General features: G+C 42.6%; 1 protein-coding gene across 1 annotated transcript in view; it reads right to left on the reverse strand.

The window, feature by feature from the left end:
* Nucleotides 1-315: 315 nt before the first annotated feature.
* The window catches only part of dlgap1b (discs, large (Drosophila) homolog-associated protein 1b), a 97158-nt gene continuing 76657 nt past the window's right edge, over nucleotides 316-20816 (reverse strand). The window contains exons 7-12 of the mRNA XM_088001167.1: nucleotides 12396-12769; nucleotides 12233-12312; nucleotides 7832-8253; nucleotides 6758-6849; nucleotides 5869-6021; nucleotides 316-5385 (exon numbers count right to left, since the gene is read on the reverse strand). Coding sequence (XP_087857293.1) covers nucleotides 5170-5385; nucleotides 5869-6021; nucleotides 6758-6849; nucleotides 7832-8253; nucleotides 12233-12312; nucleotides 12396-12769 — 1337 coding nt within the window. The 3' untranslated portion in view covers nucleotides 316-5169. The remainder of the gene's footprint in view (nucleotides 5386-5868; nucleotides 6022-6757; nucleotides 6850-7831; nucleotides 8254-12232; nucleotides 12313-12395; nucleotides 12770-20816) is intronic.

Raw genomic sequence — 20816 nt, forward strand, 5'->3', positions numbered from 1 at the left:
AGACCTTTGCCCAGGGTGCACACAAAGACAACATCCTCCCACAACCATCACAGCACAAACCCCTAACCCCAATTGTGACCACCGAGACCAACGTGCCTCCCTCTCAGCATGACTGATGTGCGAGTGACAAATCACCAGAAGCTGCGCTGTGTACGGGAGCATCAAGGCTAAACCGAGCCCGAGAGTGCCGTCTAATTATGGGGCTCTGCCCCTGCGGAAGGGGAAACGCCCAAAAACGGCCTACTAATCTGCTTAATTATATTCCAATTGAAAACACATGTGGAGACAGGGAAAGAAGAAATGAACCCAACAAAATAACAGCAATGACTCTTTTTCTTTAATGCTGATAAGAGCTTATACATGTGCCATAACATCAACAGTGTAATAACATAATTACAAAATGTATATCTGTTCAGTGTGTTATTCACGTGTTTTAGTTTACATTTTACATAGGGAAACATTCATTTATGTACAAATATTTATCTGACCAACCACAGGTGCACCTCAAATTATAATATCGTCAAAAAGTTTAATTTCAGCTATTCGAGTCAAAATGTGAAACTCATGTAATTTTACAATTTAAGTGATATTTAAAGCCTTTATGTCTCTTAATTTTAATGATTATGTCTTTCAGCTAATGAACGCCCATCATTTCAGAGAATCAAGTTTCTCAGAAAATTCTGCTGCTGGCCCACAGACCTCTTAACTCAAAACCTGGATGCAACTTGAAATATGAAAAAATAAAATAAAATACAAAATCTCGACCCCAACGGACCCTTTTGTTACTTCTTAGAAACATCCGTCTTGGAAATTTGAACTGGATAAAAAAATACTTGTTTTTGCTTTATGATGTAAAACATGCTGGAAAAAGTCAAAGTGCTTGAACCTTTGGGTAATGCCACCACTGAGAAGACTGCAGACATGACAGTTATCCAACAGCTGTCACCGACAGCTTCCACAAGAAGAGCGATCTTCTCGTGGAAGAGAAACTCGCATTGGAAGTTCAGTAAAAAGTCAGTAAAACGGGTAAAGAAATGTGAAAGAGCACACAGGTAACTGCTGGCTTAACGGTATTGGTGAAGCAAAGTCCATTCAAATATTCAATCATAGAAGTGTTGCTATTTTTGGCTGGCCAGGAAACCTGCCTGACCTGAACTCTGTTAAACTACAGAGACACCAGCAGCTCTCATGCAAAAGGAGCCCCAACCAAGTATTGAGTGTATATACTCTGATGTACATTTACATTGCTTTCAGTAGCCCTGACATTAGAAGTTATTTTTATTTGGTGTTATGCAACGTTAATACCAATACAATTTTGGTTGAAATTGTAATAGTGTTAAGTGATAATCATCAAAACGAGTAGAAATAAAAGCTTGAAATATATCACTGCGTAATGAGTCCATATGAGTTTCACTTTTTAAACTGAATTATTAAAATAGGCAAAGTTTTCAAAGATATTTTAATTTATTGAGATGCTGGTGTACATCACAAACTTCAGAAGTGTCAAGATTGTTGCCCACAATTCAACATTCTGGTTTCTAGTTCCCTGCTATATGAGGAGGTTTATACTGATATGTTATACTAAAATAACAGAAATAGAGGTTCTATCTTCTTACCAGACAATTTAATGCAAATACAAGTAAATAAAAAAAAGAAATGAAAAATAATAAAAAAAAAAACAACTAAAACGGCCTTGACCGAATATATTATGTGTATTCTCTAAAATTCCAACCATCCAGCAAAAGAAATACAAATTGTAAGATTACATCATCACTTCTGTCACAGATGACTTTTTTTTTTCCTCAATGAAAACTTAAGGTAGCTGTTTTGTAAGGTAAAATAGCAGGATCAAATGTATTCCCGCATATTCAATGGCACAGACATCATCAGATCAACATGGACAACTAAATTGCACATGACATCCTGCGGTTCGGTTAGCTAAATAAATAAGAATGACTACAAGCCAGATCAGGATTGTCTCCACATTCAAGCAGCTGACTGAAATACCTTGTTACAGTTGAAGAAAGTCGGGTCAAGAGTCCCCAACTTCGAAATTGTTCAGAATATGGCAGAAATTATTTTCAGTTTATGTGGGACAATCCTTATGAGAAGGATTAAACGCAACAAGAGATGGAACTTTGGGTCACATACAGTAGAGGTGCAGTTCAATAAATTAGATTAGCATAGAAACAGTACTTAATGCAGTAATTAAATGTTAAATTCATACAGGCATTCATTAGACACAGAGTGATATATTCCAGCTAATTTTAAAGATGACACTTTATAGGGAATTATGAATATTTTAGTTTGAATTTGAATATTTCACAGGATCTTTTTTTTTCTTTCTAAAAAGAATTATCTACTTATAGCCCATGTAACAGCTTTTCCTTTCACTAAATTTCTCCTTAGTATGCTTCGACCCAGGCAGCTTCTACAGAAATGAACTTTTCTTACTTGTATAACTGCAACACTGGCAAGTCAAAATTTCCCCCTCTGACTGTGTAAAAAAAGAACTCTGTAATAAAATGATCAAATTTACTAAAATAAAAACCCTTGAAATATTTCACTCAGTGTGTAATTATTCCACGTTAAATTTTCAATTTGTCTGTAGTAAATTAACTTTTCTATGAAATTTGAATTTACTGATTTACTAAAACACACTCGCATGAAGTAAGACACACAGTCACTCACTCACACACACACTCACTCAACATGCCCCTTCCCCTGAGACTGCTGTTGTGCTCAACTATTGTAGTAGAAATTAAGGCTGATCACAGAAACAGAAGAAAAAACCCAAAAGGTGCCTTTCATGCAAACGAGCCAATACACAAAACCCAAACACAGTATAAGGGCCGTATAGTTAGTGCATATTAATATTTATAATAATAATCACAATGTCAATAAACAATCACCCCTCCCCCACTAATAAATTAAACATGAATACAAAATATTAGAAATAGGATTCTTCTGTATGACCTTCAGTAATTGCTTCATTTGGAGGCAGAGATGCACACACAGTGAGGAGAAATAGTCCCTTTGCACTTCTCTAGACTCGTTCTACCAAGACGTCTCTTGGCTAAAAATGATATTTAAGAAAAATATAGTACAACTACATTATATTGTACCAAATATCAGTATTTTAGCTTAGTCTGATATACAGGAGGTGTGTGAACGCAACACTTGTTTAGGAATAAACATAAATAAATAAAAAAACGTCCACATGCGAGTCATGTTACATTATACTTGTGTTTCCTTTTTTACAGACGTCTTACTGAGTTAAGATGAGACAGGACAGACTCCGTTTGTTGATGCTGCTACCTTGACAGTCAGGACTCTTTAGGCTCTAGAAAAATAGGAAGCACTTTTTAGATCTGAACGAAAGCACACACTCTTTATGACACTCAAACACACACAGATTTAAGCCTGTGGCTCCTTCAAAAGAAGGACTGCAGTCCCAACCGCTTGGCCTCATGTAGATCCAGCCTTTCGATCTGCTCCAGGGAAGCCCAGAAAGACATCTAGTTGTGACAAACACACGGCCTTGCAAAAGTATTCAAATGCTTTGAACTGTTTTTAACGTCACATTGCAACCCCAAATATTCACGTTTTACGTGACGGTGAAGTGAATGGAAAACAATACACAGCTTTACAAACACTTTTCACGCAGAAATCTGAAAAGTGTGGTGTGATTTTTGTGCCCTCTTTATTCTGATACCTCTAAATAAAATTAATTAAAAATTAGACTTCACTTGTGTCTAATTGAATGTCGGATTGAATATGACTGTTCTGTAAGCCTTATGTTTGAGGTTTGTTAGATAACACTACAGCATACCTCTGGGGGAGCGGCAGAGTTCCAAAGCTCAGGTGTGAGAATCTGTCAAGTGGACAACTGTGTTTGAACGGAGATGGTTTTAGGTGAAACCCAAACGTTTTTGTTGCGATCCAGCCGCTTGTTTACACATCTCTGGTGAGGAAACCTGGTCTAAAGAGGGGAACTTTCCGGAACACCCCCGACAGAGGTGTGAAGTATTCTGCAGGTGTGAAAGTGCACACGTGCAGAACGCACAGCTGCAGGATTTATTCTACATGTGCACAGGCAATAACAGTAAAAAAAAAAAAAAAAGAAGAAGGTGGTTAGCATTGTACTGTGTGCGCTACTCAATCTTTTCAGTTTAAGACATCTTCTGATACGCAGATGTCCTAAACTGGTTCATCGGGTCAAAGCAGACACGAATTTCGACGCCACACAGAGACCTGCCACGACAACTGCAGCAGATTCAAGGCTTCTTGGCGGTGTCGTCTAAACAGTGATGCAGTGCCGTCTAAAAGTGGAACCTTTCCCCAAACAACATCTAAAATACAGACAGTTTGCAGACAGCGGTCTTGTTTTAACAAAGTCTTAGGTCTTAGGTGTACAATTCCCAGATTGAAGCCAAGATACATGCGGTTGGGCAGAGATTGATGTATAGTACAATGATATCAATTCAAATACATATTGCACTTTTCAGATTTTCATTTTGGGAAAAAGTAAAATTATGATTTTTTTTTGTCATTTTATTTTTTTTTTACTTCATATTATGCAATAGAATTGTGAACTCACTTGTCCCACACTGAAACATGGCGGTGTCAGCATCATGCTGTGGAAATGCAACACACTACGCATGGCAGAATATTAACTCTGTAAACACGCAATTTTCACCGTGAAACATGGTGGGGAATGGCTTTCTTTGTTAAAGCAATACTCAGTGCTGCAATATGGCATAAAATCAGAGTAAAACACTGAAATTTGTGATTGTAATGTGACAAAATGTGTAAAAGTGCCAAGGACGTGATCTCTTTCTCATGTATATCAACAGAAGAGGTGTTCTTTTTTTTTTCTTTTTTTCTTTTTTTTAGACAAATCTTTGCGAGTGATGAACAGGATTGCTACATCGAAGCTGGGAAAAAGGAAATGAGCGTGGGATATATAAATAATTCAATAAATACTGTAAATGTACAATTCTTGTTCAGACACCCTCCACGGCGAGTGAGCCCACAGTGATCTGGAAAGTCGGCAGAAAAAGTGATTATATCAATGCTAGCACCCTAGCCTTACCATTCAGTGCTACTACAGTGTTTATGAGACAGTGTCGAATATTAGACGTGTAGGCGTACGCGCTTCCGTGTGTCTCAGAGTCTGGTCTGAGCCTCGGGAATATAGATCTCGATGCTGTCTGCGCTCTCAGTGGCCGAGCTCTGCCGCACCGACGCGGCACGTTTGGCAGCAAGCAAGCGTTTGCGAGCCTCCAGGCGCTGGCGCTCGGAGCTCTCCAGCGAGCGGTCCCTAGCCAGAGGTGGGTGGCCCTTCAGGGGCTTCTTTGGCACAGGGGGGGGCATCCTTCTCTCCTGGACAGGGATGACAAACAGTCTTAAAGCTGGGGTTCCTTTGGGGGCAGGCGGAAGCTAAACTAAGCAGGAAAACTGCAAGTTTGTATGGAGGTTAATGCAGAGCAGTTGGCGGCATAATGTGAGAGCATGCAATCTCAAATGAGGTTATGGTTCATGGTGGCAGCCGTTTGTGTGGGGTAAGAGAGCACAATGGTGGCCTTTGTGTGAGGTAAAAATGACCATTGGAGATGGACAGGCCCCAACGGTGCATGGCAGGTAGAGTGGCTTCTCAAAAGCAGCTCACTGTCAACAACGAGATAGAGCAAAACACACAAGACAAGTGGCGGCGTCAGGCAGGCAACACATATATACATGCTGCAACAAAGCTAATATGACTGCAGAAAGCATGCAAGGTTACTAATGCATTCCAAGTCCATGTCGGAGGCTAAAGCACTTTAAGATTTGCTCTGTGGATTTCATGTGTGCCACATGTGTGCGCACCTGAATTTCTGGGGGGGTCAGAGGTTTCCAGTTGTTGGCTTTGAGCTGGTGGAGTTCGTCAAACTTCAGGCTAATGTTCTCGATGGACAGCTGGAGCATGTCCCAGAAACCCGCCAGGTCCTGGGAGACGGGCCGCGGGTGTGCATTTGGATTCTGACGTATACACATGAACACAAGCATGCAGACAAGTACTGTTTATATGCCTGATTACTCACAGCTTTGATTATTGGTTTTTCTACTGGCGCATATTTGAAGGAGGCGGCGTTTATCAGACACTTAAGCACCATACTGTAATAAGTGGAAAATGGGCTGCTTTACAGTATGTGTCTTGACAACTACAATACCCCTTGTTTTTCTTCAAGTGAGGATGAAGAAGCTATTTTTTTTTTTTTTTTTTAATCTTTCACTTTTTAGGTTTTTTCACCTTACAGCCATAAACTTTAATGTAATCTTTGGGCTCAATAAAAATTAGAATACATTAACATGTTGTTGTCATGTGACAAAGGATTATGAATACTTTAGGAAGAGGCTATCTTCCTGTCATTTAATAGGCAGTTATACAGGGCAAAACAGAAAGCAAAACCTTTCATAATTTAGTTTCAATAACATGTTTTTTTTTTTGTTACATAAGACTGTGCAACAAAGGGTATGGAGTTCTATGCACGTACAAGTGTCTGAATTCAAAGATCCATCTTCATCCGGCTACTAGTTAAACTCAGTAAGATCTTTTCTATAAGTGATAGATGGAAGAGATGGAATGTCTACACTGGATGCATACTAAATGACTGCTAGTCTGGCCTGTCAGCATGATTTGTGCAGGATGATGTCAGTGTAAAGAGGGGGATGGGGTTACAGAGGGACGGCATGCAGAGGATGAGGTGACACATACCAGATTCTCCTCACACAGCTCCCGGAACTGCTGAAACTTCTGGGACATCAGCAGCTGGGCACTCCCCACTGCACTGCGGATCTTCCCTAGGACTGCAGAAGAAAAAAAAAAAAAAGACACAGAAGCACATGCATGCACACACACACACGCACGCACGCACGCAGACATACCAGACACACATGCACGCAATTCACAATGCAATTACTCACAGAGCTGCATACTGCAGGCATGCTGCACCACTTACAGAAGGGGAGGTGCATTGGTAATGTAACAAAAGGACGGGTGCTTTAGAGGATATAATCCATCCTGGAAAATTGAATATTTGCTTAAATTACATATTTCTGCCCCATATTGCACACCATTTACCAGACAAGTTAAAATGCCACATTTAGAAGAATCAAAACCTGAGAAGGGGAGTAATGAATTGGTACTAAGTCTTTAGCTCCCTCGGGGTGTTCGTGTATGCGTGTATGCGTGTTCGTGTATGCGTGTGTGCGTGTGCGTGCGTGTGCGTGTGTGTATGTGTGTGTGTGGTAGCGTGGGATCTGGGAAAACATAACCTTGAGACACCCTCCCTGTTCTCTGCGCTCTGTGAAAGAATCTCTTGCCTGGAACCAAAAACACTAGCTGCATAAGCAATGACATTTTCAGTAAGGCATGAAATCAGCTGCGCAGTAAGGACAGGTATAAATACAGGGCCTCCTGCCTGGGGGCTTGTTTGCTCACACTGGTATTACCGTGCACTCGGGAGCTGCTCATGGGTTTCTTCAAGATCAAATACTTGCTCTGGAGCAGCACTGAGGGCTGCACTGTTTGGGTGGAAGATCATTACACAGACTAGAAGACACATGTGGGGCCGGGGCCAGCAGTGGCCTATTGATAAGTATGCACGGTATGTCTGTAGAGGCCAGAGGGCCTGAGACAGGAACAAGAAGCTATTGTGGTCCAATACCACGAATGCCTGCACCCTCTAAATCTAGGGAGGATGCAATGATGGGAAGCCACATCCAATACTACTGTGCAAACTGATGTTCCTGTCTTTATATGACATTTACATCAAATTATCTAACTTACCCTCATCAGGCAGCTCATTCTCCACCTCATCCTGCTCCATCTGTCGGCACCAACCCTCCATGCGTTCCGTCTCGGCTTGCAGTAGCTTGAGGAACCAGCGCCCGTCACGCGGGCACACCGACCTGCTCACGGCCTCCAGGGCCTCCACTGCTGCCGCCGGCTCGGGCACGCTGTCCATCCAGGGGTCCGGGGGAGGCAGGATGGATGGGTCGAAGCCCACGTCGCCGTACTCATCGGCGGCACAGGCGTGGTAGTGGTTCCCGGAGCCCTGGATGCTGACGGTGGAGGTGGCGGCGTCGCGGGAATGCTGGCGCGGCATGGTGGCATACTGCCGATGCGGGAGCTCAGGGGCATCAGCCGGGTCATCGAGATCGGCCTGCACAGCTGTGGTCACGCTGTTGGACCGGGTCATCCTGCGGTGACTGCAGACAGATGCAGAAACAAGATAAGGTATTAAGAGTTCATGCAGTACCTAAAAAACGTATCCTTACCCCTTGATCTCTTGAAAGGTTTTACCATGTTAGAACCATAATAGTATTTTCTTGAGATTCTTATGTGACAATCACAAAGTGGGGGATTATTGAAAATTGGAAGAAGAAAATTCCTACATGGTTTTCAATATGTTTTATAATCCAAAATCTGAAACGTGTGGCCTATATTCTAAAGATATTATGTAGAAGATGCAGCAAACATAAAAGAATGTGCTATGGTCAGATGAAAAATCAGTTCCACCCCATGTGACCCTAAACACAGCACTCTTACTGTGAAACACGGTGGAGGCAGCATTCTGCTGTTGGAGTACTTTTACCTCTTGCTTGCCATGCATCATTTTCTGTTTTCTACACAAATATAGATTTGTGTTACTCTGTATGTGTAGTGGAATATTAATATGAGAAATCACACATCTCTTTGTTGGCTTCTCACAAAAAAAAAAGATCACAATAAAGCTAAATTGACATTTGAGGTTGTAACATAAAATGTAAAAATGAAGAGGTGTGAAAACTTTGGGAAGGAATAGTTTGCGCCGTCCTCTTCTCATGCCGCAGCCAACTCATTAACATGGAGCTCCTGGAGGGGCTGCCGAGAGTGAAAAATTGAAATCATCATCACAGCGATCTCGCCGCAGATAGTGATGAATAGCTTTTGTGGTGCCGATCGTTTTAAGCGCGCGTGTGTGTGCGCATAGGTAGTGTTTTGTCACCTGTCTCATTCAGGAGCAATAGTGTGTGCAAACATCTGTCACACCGCAAGGGCTGCTGCGGAGCAGACGTGCACACACAGCGTACAAGGCTTGAAAAACACCCTCATTCACACACCTGGGAGGCTGCGGTGTAATGTTGGGCTCTGAAGCGCTGTGCCACTGCCTGCCAGGCTTTGCCAAGTTCTCCACACAACGCGACTGTGAAGCCACACACACGTAGACAAAATGCTGCTTAACAGACCAGCAATGAACAATGTACAGGAGGGATGCAGGCGTTAAAGGTTTGCATGGTTGCAATGGATGCACCAGTGACTCAGTAGCCAAGTCTGTTCAAAGCACTCTGACCCAAACACGACCACAGTGTTCTCACACAAGAACCTAAGCTTGACCTGCCTGTACGATCGACCAGAACTCCATCACCCCCGCCTCGGCCCCGTCTCCGGATGAACACTCCTCCTCCAGAAGCATTCATCTTTAGTCCCCCCCCACCTCCTCTCCCTCATTCATCCCTCCTCTTCTGTGAGCAAGAGCAGGAGAGCAAGACCGGGGAGGAGTGGCAGAGCGCAGATCAAACAGCGTGTGTGTTTGCGCTTCGTGTGTGCGCGCAGGCGGCCCTGGTGTGTGTAAGTATGTGTGAAGAGCAGTTAAAGAGTAACTGCAGCGGGCAGGTGTTCACTTCTAATGACTTCAGCTGAATTTCTACAACTTCCTGCAGGGGAAGAGAGAGGCGAGGCAAAGCACGGCCTAGACAGGTAGGTGTACTGATTAACAGGAGGCCAAGAACGAGAGGAAGAAAGGCTTTTAAGGAGATAAAGGCAATAAATGAGGTCTTTTACTCAATATTTTCACGTGTAGTCGTTTTACAAACAGAATTTTCAATATATTTAATTGGGAAACCAATAATTTAAACTGCACATTACTCTGAACATGCCACTGTAAGTGTGAAACATGGAGGTGGTAGTATCATGCTGTGGGGATGCCTCACTCACATTTGTAGAAAATATTTAGAAAGCTGGGTTGTTTTTAACTGTTTCCCCCCCATAAAACATGAAACTAGACGGTAATAAAGCTTGTTTCCAACTCAGAAGCCTGGCAAAAGGGTATCATTTGGCATCTCCATAAACTTATATCAGATTATATTTAGAATTGAGACCCAGAATAATATTGGATTGGGTTAATCTAGATCCTCTGAATACCAGATTGGCTTTAGTGATATCCTTTTTATTTTTTTATTTTTTTGCCATTTACACCGAATCCAGTTCAAGAAACATGGGTCCAGCTTGAAACCCAATAGAAGTATCTTAGAGGTCAAAAAGCCATAACATGACACCTTTTTCTTTTTTGAATGACTTTGTCTTTATTTTTTATTTATTTTTATTAAAATGATCAGTGAGTTGGAAAAGTTGTGGTGATCAAACCAAAAATAAAGGCCATAAAAGAAACATAACTAAATGCAAGTGACTCCTCATCTTCAGACAGTACCGATTTGATTAGATGACACAAGAAGTGAAGCCAGAAAACGTAAAATTATTTTTCCACACTAAGTTTTTTATGCACTTATCCTGACTTGGAAGACTTATCAGTTCTGTACTTCTCCAGACTTTTTCAAACAGTGTAGGAACCACGTAAATACAAGGCAAATAATGTAATGTGACCAAAAGGACGACAAGTTCAATTGGCATTAATACTTTCAACAGGCACTGTAAACACAAAGAGGTAATTGATATAAGTTGGATTTTGTACAATTGCTTAAATCACAAGATATTAGATAAAACGAAACATTAGTATTAAAGTAAAACAGAAGAACTGAGTGACTGATAACAGAACAACACATCCAGAGAGTGACAGCTGAAAGCATGAGATTCCTTGTTGTCTTCTCAGCTTAAAGTCAAATGTCAATACCTTAGTCAGTAAGGTAACAATGAAAAGGCAGTGACGCCAAGCTGTCTGTTACAAAGACATTTCCCGACTGTGGCTTAGTCACTGCAGAGCTCAGACTGCAAAGCCATCTGCCACCAAAATGTCTAAACCCTCTCCTGAAAACTCAACACGCTGCTGTTTTTCAGCATGTTTTAAAAGATTCTCCACAAAGCTGCCATGTCGTACAGAAAGAAATAAATGGGTAAGTTGGAGCATTTCCAGACATTTTAGAAGGAAAAAAAGTCTACCACTTCACTCTGTGATTTTCAGTTTTTTTTTGTTTTTTTTTTTACATTTCTTACATCTAAAACATCCCAAGCAAACCAAGAAAGTAGGTGCATGCCAAAGGGTAAATAGTTTATATAAACCACAAAAAAAAAAAAAAAAAAAAAAAAAATGCAGCTCAACTAACTGTAAACATTAACCGAGAAAGAAAAAGAAGTGCTCTGTGCTGCATAACATCCCACTCTGCCAAGACAGACTCGAAGGTGTCTGCATGAGTTAATATTTGGCTTGGCGACTCATGGAAATCCGAGCTTGGCTGATCAGTTGAGACCTAGTCTTTGAGGAAATCCCCTCACATTCTCAGACACTGTTCAAGTGTGCATTTGAGAAAAAGAAAAAAAGAAAAAAAAAGTGCTGGACTCGGCTCTCCCAGGGATCTTTTAGTGTAGCTGATCTCTTTGAAATCTAGAAGTTAACAGCACCTTGACAACAGAGGTAAAAAAAAAAAAAACTTGTACTGGTCACTGAATAGAAGTTCACTGTATTGACGGGGAGAACACAAGTGGACAAAGAGTGACAAACGGTGTGCAAGCTGGGCTGCTAGTCCTGAAACCGAGCAAGAAAGAAACTCTGTGTCTCTCTGAGGCAAACAAACCCAATAAAACACCCTCCCTCTGCTTTCTCGCTCCTCTGTCCTAAACATACACAAACACAGACCCTCAAAGTTGCCTGAATCACAATGTGTTGAGCAACAGATGGCTGTCAACTCTTCCCCCTCACCCTTCTCAGCTCGCCCCACATCCTCTAGCCCAGCTGTCGCTTGGGGCCCCTGGATGAGGGGACTCTGACGCCAACCTCCCCTAAACTGGGGACAGCTGCTGAGGAGTTGTCAGTGTGAAAGGAGGGGTGGGAGTCAGAAGCTTGCAGCCCACGCCACAATCCCTATCTGTCTAAACAGGCCCAGTCCAAACAGACCATGCCTCCCCTTAGGCTAATCCGGCTTCTCTCTTTGTGTCCCCCCCCTGCCCCCCCCCCCCCCCGCACCCCCAACTCACCATCGGTCATCCTCCACCTGAATTCCTATCGACTGGAATTTCGATTGCTCGTCTGTTGGCCCTCCTTCCTCCGGGTCCACCTAAGAGGAGGGAAGGATCTGTCAACACGGCAGCCACGTTTTATTTTCAGACGCGTGATCACAAGTTTTCGCTTTCTTCAGACCTGAATCCCGATGGAGAGGCACTTTCTGAGCGCTTCTCTCTGCGCCTTGCTGTCGGCCGTGACAGAGGTGGTTGCCGTGGCGGTGATGGTGATGGTGCTGTTGGTGACGTGCTGGCTGGCGGGGCCGTGTACCTGAGCGTTGGCCGCCTCGATGGCCGCCGTCAGGGCTTTCATGCTGTCGATGCTCTCCGTGGAGTTGGAGAGCCCCTGCTGGGAGCTGATGCCGGCCCGCTGGCTGGAGCCTCCGTCCATGTATGCGTCCTGGGCTGACTCGGTGCTGCTCTGGGCCGTTATGGAGATGAAGGGTTTGGACGGGGTGGTCCTTGGCGGCACAGGTGGAGGCGTCTTTTTGTATGTAGTGATGCATGATGACACTGCGGAAAAATAGCAGGAAAGAAAACAAAAAACATATTGATATCTGGAGAATAAATCAAAAGCATATTGCACACACTGACAGTAAATAAAACCATAAGGAAATTATGCATAATTTCCTTGTAAAATGCAAATGTAAAGTTTATTTTAAAGCTTTTTATGCATGCATAAAAAGCTTTAAAATAAACTTTACATTTGATTACATTTGCATAGTCTCAACGTCTTTGGTGGCGAGTTTATTTATTTAAAATGAGCACATTTATGCAGGGTGTGAAGAAGGAAAATCAAAATCTCTGGTTTGACCTCTTAAAATTCCTATGAAACAAATGTCTTAAGTGTTTTGAAGTACACTGTACTTATGTTAATCAGTGCCTATTAATTTTTTCATCATGATCTGTGATGCCCTATTTTCCTAGAGTGTATTCACGACGTGGATAATCCATTCCCTCTTGTGTTTCCTCAAAATGGGAAAAACAAGAGAAGATTTCACTCAAATATGTGATTAGAATGAAATCAATGAGACGCACTGATTGGCTCTTATCTGTCCAGAACTGATTTAGTTTATGGAGATGGCACATATGAATCCAAGTAGCGTCCGCAATGTTAATTGCATAGGAACTGTTAGAGGAGCTAACAATCGCGACGCTAATTATATTTTGTTAAAACAATTACATAATACTTGTTCCAAAGCTTTTCTGCATCTATAGTCCAAGTGTTGTAGTCACGTTAACAGTAGATTAGGGGCAACTTTGACAAATCGGAGATGCATCTTAAAATAGGATTAACATGCGAGCGACTTGACCCACTGATCTAAATGGTTAAGCTCTCTGCAAGCTGACTGTATCTAAAACAACTTGGTCATGCTGACAAAAATGTTTGCCTGCAACAGACGAATCTGTCTGTCGTTTGCACAAGTAATTACCACAGAGGTTAATTGACACTGCGAAAATCAACAACAGAGATCTAATCAACCTGAATAAATATCTTTAAAGAAATATATAATGAGAGCTGTCTTCTGTAACACGCTCATTCTTTCTGTCAGCATTCCCTCCTTCTCATGTTACAGCTACAGGTCGTGTACAGACAATGGAAGCTCTCACACACCCTGACTCAGAAGCTCGTCTATAGAAACGCTCCAGCAGACAAAGAAAACACAGCCTGTGTGTGGAGAGACCAAAATGGCCATCTCCTAACAACATTATGACTTGGAATCCCCTCTTCCTGTAACGCCGCTGTCATCAAAACTAGGTCACGCTCTCTCTGTGCTCTGCGGCAAAAGTAGGCCATCGGGTTTCCCGGCTCTCTTGTAATCCCTGTAAAAGACAAACATCCTACCCTGGTGAGATTGGCGCTCTGCATGCAGCAGACAACCTGTTGTCAGCCACACCCAGCGCCAGTAGCCATGTCTAAAAAAACTACTAGAGCCGAGGATCTTGTTTGCTTTGTGCCCCTGACATTCTGGAGGAGAAGAGAGGAATGACTTCATCCTGATTTTGATTTGCCTGAGTCATCTGCCGCCTCCAGCTGCAGCAGTGATTGGATGATCCCAAACAAGAGTTCAGTCAGACCTTGACAGGCTGGAAATGTACCTCCGATGATCTGCACTGTGCTGAGATCATGTTTGACAACGTGAGTGTCTTTAATGACAGCATAACAGAAAAAAAAAAAAAGACTTCATGTGTTCACGTCAACAACTGAATGTCATCTGCTTGAAATGTGAGCAGGAAACTCAACTTGAACAATTAGAGGATGCATAAAGTAAGCAGGCCACAAAATGTCCCTATTCTGAAAGCACATGGTGTCTTTAAAAATGTGTGACCCCTGAACTTTTTCAGAGTTTTTGTGTATTCAGCCACACAAATAAGTGTGCTTCATTTAGATTGTATGTGGTACACCAACAACAACGTAACACATTGTTGCGAAATAAAAGGAAAATAATATTTCAGACCAATTTTTCTGCAATTACAGTTGCAAGTATTTTGGGGCATCTCTACCAGATTTTTACATGCAGAAACTGAAATCATTTTCTATTATTTTTATTTTTTCCAAAATAAGGCCAAGTCAGATTAGATGGAGTATGTTGACTGTGCCAGGGTAAACTCTGTTGCAGCCTCAAACCACCAGCATTGCTCTGTTTACCTCCATCCATCTTCCCAACAACACTCTGACCAACTCGCCTGTCTGTGCTGAAGAACCCACAGCATAATGACTTTCTTTCAACGATGACTTTGTCCCAACAACTTTTCTGTAAACCCCAGATTTGTGTGGTTGATGGCTAGCAGTTGTCCAGTAAACAGATACTCCAAACTGAGAAGTAGACCTTTGAAGTTCATCCACAGTCACAAACTCTAATTCATGCTCACCCTGTCAGTATAGGTGGACGATCATGTCTCGGTAGATTTTTGCAACTGCTTCACACGCTGCACTAACAGAGACAACAAAAGACCCTGGAGATGTTCAAACTTTGGGGAATTGTTCTGTAGCCTGATCTCGCTTTGGATTTCTCCACAACTTTATGCCCTAACCATGTGGTGCGCTACTTGGTCTTGGTCTCGCCGTTTGTTCGCTAGTGTTCCCCAACAAACCCCTGAGAACTTCAAAGACGAGCTGTATTTATACTGAGAATAGATTACACACAGATGGCCTCCGTTTAATAAGTAATGATTCCACTTGGCTACATCTGATTTTATTCAAGGTTATTAAAAATCAAAACACGCCTCAGAATTTCAGAAGTAAAAAAGATTGGAGAACAATCAATCATTTTGATTTAACTTTGCGTGTATATGCAGTACTTTGTGTTTTTCTACCAAAATGCAACACATGGAAGTTTGTGGTTGCACAGTAGAAACATCTTAAAAAGGAGTATGAATATTTTTGTTAAGCACTGCTGTTGTCCTTTAGTTAAAAATTGGAGAGGGAAAAAACCCCCCCGACAAAACACAAGCAGATGCACTGAGGAAGAGGGAGAGGTCCTGCCCCTATCAACCAGGAGGTTCAAAGGATAAAATGTCAGCTGCTTTCAGACAATCTATCCCCTGAAGTAATCTAAAAGTCACACATGAGGGTGTGTGTGTGTGTGTGTGCACGTGTCTGTGCACTCCTCTCGGGCCCTCAGAAGAGTTAGAGGGTTTTCATCCGCTCAATAAAGCACTATATGAAACCGGAGACGGAAGGGTAGCGTCCCACCTAGCTGTCAGGGCAAGAGCCAGGGACTCCAGAGAATGACAAGCGGTTTCGAATGCTAAGGCAGGTTAAGTAAACACACAGAAGAGTCTGGACAGGCCCACGTACACATGAGAAACACTTATAACACTGACACAAGCCAGCGTAATGTTTCAGCCTCTCAACATCAAGACGTAGGTGGGGGGTAGTGCAGACTTCCTGTCCGTGAAAATGCTCTCCATCCATCAGGAGGCGTCGTCAACAATGTGCCGGTCTGTGCAAGGGACTATGTTGGCGTTTTAAGAAGATTCCACTGATGAAAACAAGCGAATCCCTAAATTTGTTCCGGCCTGACTGAAGTGAGAGGAAAACAACTGTCTTGATAAGACAAGGGGCAGGGAGAAAGGGGGGGTTGGTGAGGTCAAGCCTCCCATAGTTTCCACCGATATGACAAAACAGTTTGGTTCTGTTGCAGAAGTGAAGGCGCGCTGCTCCCAGACCTCCCACGTGCAGAGACGGTCAAGGACAGAGCAAAACAGGAATGCGACACAGGATTCCATCAAAACCTCTCATGATAATTAAGGAAATATTTCCTCACCTAATAAAATCAAAGACCAAGCAGGAGAGAGTACTTATTCTCTTGCATGGCACAGAAAAGGACAGCGTTCCCACTACGTGGAAATGGTCTCGAGGAATTTCAGCTCGTCCTCCCCCTCACAGAGGTAGCTGCAGCCTGCTGTGAGCATTGTCATCCCAAGAGGGGAGAGGAGTTTGTGAATGAGAAAATTTTAGTGTCTCCCTGCCAAATCTCGTTTTATTTGACAAATGCTTCAAAAGTCTCATGCCGACAAACTGGTGTGAATAGTGGCTTGTTTTTTTGTTTTTTCTTCTTCTTTTTGGCAGAGGACTCTCCCCTCCCTTGGCTTTGATAATATCAAAGAAAGCCTTCTTCCCTCCCCCGGGACAAAGCGGGCTCCATTCATTTTTTTTTTTCTAGCCCCAGCAACAAAAACAGAACTTGCCAATCCTGGAGCCCACCTCTTTATTTGACTCACAGATTGCTGTGTCCCACTCCGTGTGTCTGCCTAGGTGTGCGCTGTTTCCTTTGTTTTAATCACTGTGCTCAGATTGAAGGCAGACAGCTGCTTTGTAACCTCCAATCTGTGGATCTGTGATACGCCACTTCAAAGAGCAGATGGTTTGGTTTAAGAGGGCTGGCTGAGTTGGTGGAGGAGCGAGTGAGCTCCCCCGTGCGGAGGCCAAGGCGAAGTAAACTGCTAGCCAAACAAATGCAAAGATAAAGAAAAGGGGGTGGATGGTGAACGACTGACAGCTGAGCCCAGCTGCACTGTGTTTGGGGGTGAAGGCCTGTAGAGGGGGCGGGGGGAGCTAGGAAAGGGGGAAAAACTGAAGTAGATTGAAGAAATAGAGGAACAGGAGGGATGAGGATAAGTTACAGCACGGCTCTGTCTGTTTGCTCTTTTGGTCCATTTTTCTGTCTTCTCTCTTTTTGTCTGTCACACTCCCTCGCTCAGGCTCCCACTGTGAACCAGCTGGAGTCCTTTGTAACAGTGTCACCATGGTGAAACACAGCAACACAAGGTTTGCCAGTAGGCCCGGTGTTGTACCGGCAGCAGGCAGAGGAGAGCTTCTGCCGGCCATTTGGGACACCACTCCGAGCGCCAACCAACAAGAAAACACAGCAGGAACGCCGGCCTGGCAGCCGGCAGTACACCGACGAGAAATAAAACGGAAAGCAGGATACACCAGCATGTCTCATGCCTTGAAGCATCCGCTTTGTGAAGCCGATTGCTAGCAGTCTCCCAACCAGTTTGTCTTGGATGCTAGTCAAAAAGAATAAAAGGCTTGTCCTTCTGTTTCTGGGGCAGCTTCACAGAAAGACAATGACGTTACAAGGTTCACACTGTGCAACATTACACCATTGTTGTGAACAGAAAGGCAAAGAGCACCGCATGACAGATGCTACTTGATGAGTTTATTGTTGCCTGGGTGCAATCACTGGTATGGATGTGCAACAACGCCGCAGAAGTAAATTCAGTAGAGTTATTTAATGTCGAATATTATGACTGATGAGAAATTTGTGTTGTTCTGTTTTTCTGGAGTGTGAATGTGACATGACATTCATAGTACTGACATTCCAAGAAGTAGCACTTCTTGGAAAGAAAGGACAAATAAACAGGCCATTCAAGTTAGGAAGATGTGTGCTGATCTTCAGAAATCAGGAAACTGACCTTTTTTTCCGTACAATACTACCCTGCTGTCAGTGCTGATAAGGTAAATGTAAGTCACCTTTACCTCCTAAGGCAAGTAAAGAGGACTTACTCACTTGTAAGAGAATCCTACAGGTGAGTGGCTATTTTTGTTTTAGCAATTTTCTGACGTCAACACATGTCTGAATTACTTGAATGGCAAGTTCTCCTGTCTTTCCTATCTTGAACGGTGGGCTACTACGTCATGTCATGTTCATAAATCAAGGAAAAAGCAGGTCAGGGATTACAAAAGTAAAAAATAATTACCAAACACTCCGATCAATTTACAAAAGTAAAATATATACTAAAACAATTTACAAAAGTTTTTTTTTTTTTCAAAACAAGTACTTGTTAATGTATTAGTTTTCCCAGACTAAAACATTGTACTCAAATTAGAGGATTTTCTAAAAATTCTAAAAGGAGTTTTATGTCTTTCACAAGCACAGGAAAAGCCCCCCTGAATGCTGTATACAATAGCCCCTTTAAAAAGGAACCTACTGACAGCTCTCTGAGCCACCTGAAAGTCCCTCTGAAAGCCTCATGTCAGTCTGCAACTCTTAGCCTGCAGGGGTCAGAGGTCACAGTAGAGGGTTTCTGCTCTCCAGATGCCTGAGATCTCAGACACAATAGCTCACTGTGTGCGCCTATGTGCATGTGTGAGCATGAGGGGAAGGTGGCAGTCTGAGAGGGCCTTTTAAAGGGAGTATATTTAGCATGTGTGAGCGTTGGCTGGGGAGGAAGTTATAAACATCCTGTGCTAACTTTTGCACTTTTTTTTTTTTTCCTTCTTTCTTTGAGATAAACTACAGCTTGCATTATCACTGCAAAGCTTTGGTTTGTATGTAAGTGTGGTGTCATCTGACTGGCAACGATATCAACAAAGCTGGGCTGGCCTTTCTGACACAAACCTGTGTCAACAGCGGTCAACTGCCCCGCCAGACTATTCAATCTCTGAGATAAGAGTGTGTTTACAACTGTCGGCTGCCACTAAATATGGGAGCCAACTGTGTGGTGTTAAGCAACAGATCCACTTCACTTAACCTACTTTCCTATGACCCAAGTTAAACTAAAAGCCTTGTTACCTCCATGCTTCTTTAATGGCTTGAGGCTCTCCACGCCAAGTATAGCGATAAGCTGAATTTTACACAGTTTGAATCAAATTGTTTTCAGGTTGACTTTAGCGCAATGTCTAAGTTTTATTATAGTTCATGTAAATATGATGTATGCAGATGATTGTTTGACAGTCTTTAAAATTAGCATTACTTTACTGCAAGTTGAAACAGTACCACTGGCAACAGCAAAAGGTTGCAGTTAAATCTTTGACGTAAATCTAGAAATCTGGAGTATTCTAAATACTGTCATAGAGACTTTTCCTACATGAAGGTAACGGTGTCTTAGTACACATCGTGGGATGAATCTCCACTGGAAATGGATGACGTTAGCATCATTAGAAGGTACTAATACTGATAAACTCCTGTTATCCGTATTTGAGAGCCATTCAACTTTTATTGTAATTTGTAGAGTTAACTTTGGAATTATTATCTAACAGTGTGAAAACTCCCAATTACTTCCTATATCATATACTTTTGTACCCACAAACAATTCTAAGAAATATTGCAAATGTTGCACAAATATTATTCTATATATATATTTTTTTTTAATATGACTTACACCAAGTGTTTGTTCTTGCAAAGTTTTCCCAACATTTGGCATTTGCAAGTAACTCTCTGGTTAACTTTAGCATAACCAAAATCCAGAAGATCTGATCCCCAGATATCAGTACAGGCGAATTAAGCGGCAGCAGAGACTACATGTTTCCAGTGGTGATTCTCTGCCAATGTCTCTAGCTAGACCTAACTTCATGAAGGGGTTTTCACATAGCAGACCTGCTCTGTCACAGCTCCAGGCCGCTTCGCATTGTTCTCCACTCCTCCTTGGCAACAGCTTTTCCCTGACTAGCCCATAACTATGTGGAGAGACACATCAGTCTTCCTTTACTGTTCAAAAGACCTGCCTTCAGGGTACTCGGAGATGGAGAGAGAAAGAGAGAGAGAGAATAATCATTTAAAGGGGAGAAAAAAGTGAGAAAAAGTAGAGACAAAAGGAGAACGGGACAAAGGGGTTAGTTGGCCGTGCCGTTTCCTTCAGCTCGTGTACATTCCAGCAGCCTTGTGGGGCATAAACTTGAGGTTTAGCCAAAACACTAAAGCCAACCCACCCACACATCTCACGCATGCTTTCACTAGTCTCATTTCCCAAAGCATTGCTCACCGACTGACTGATACTTTAAAAGCACGACTGTCTCACTGTGCTGAGTGACACATCAGATGTGTCGGCAGCAATTCCAGTGGCAACTGTAAGGAGTCCAGCATAGCTGAGGGCAAAATCATGTAGCTGGAAGAAATCAGTCAGTCATTAAACGAAACTGGATTTGTGACTAAGGCTGAAAAAGGTCTTTGAATATGTAACTAGTTAACGGCAAGTGAGTTTTGATGACCACATTTTTTTGGGGGGGGAGGGAGAGGGGGGAGCTTATCTTAAGTTGTTGACACAAAGCAATTAAAGTAGAAAAGTAAAAATAACCAGAACACCAACAACTCCTCACTGTCTTGAAGTA

This window comes from Poecilia mexicana, unplaced genomic scaffold, assembly GCF_051168715.1.
Source record: "Poecilia mexicana isolate PSO_F unplaced genomic scaffold, ASM5116871v1 scaffold_20, whole genome shotgun sequence".
NCBI classification, from domain to species: Eukaryota; Metazoa; Chordata; class Actinopteri; order Cyprinodontiformes; family Poeciliidae; genus Poecilia; species Poecilia mexicana.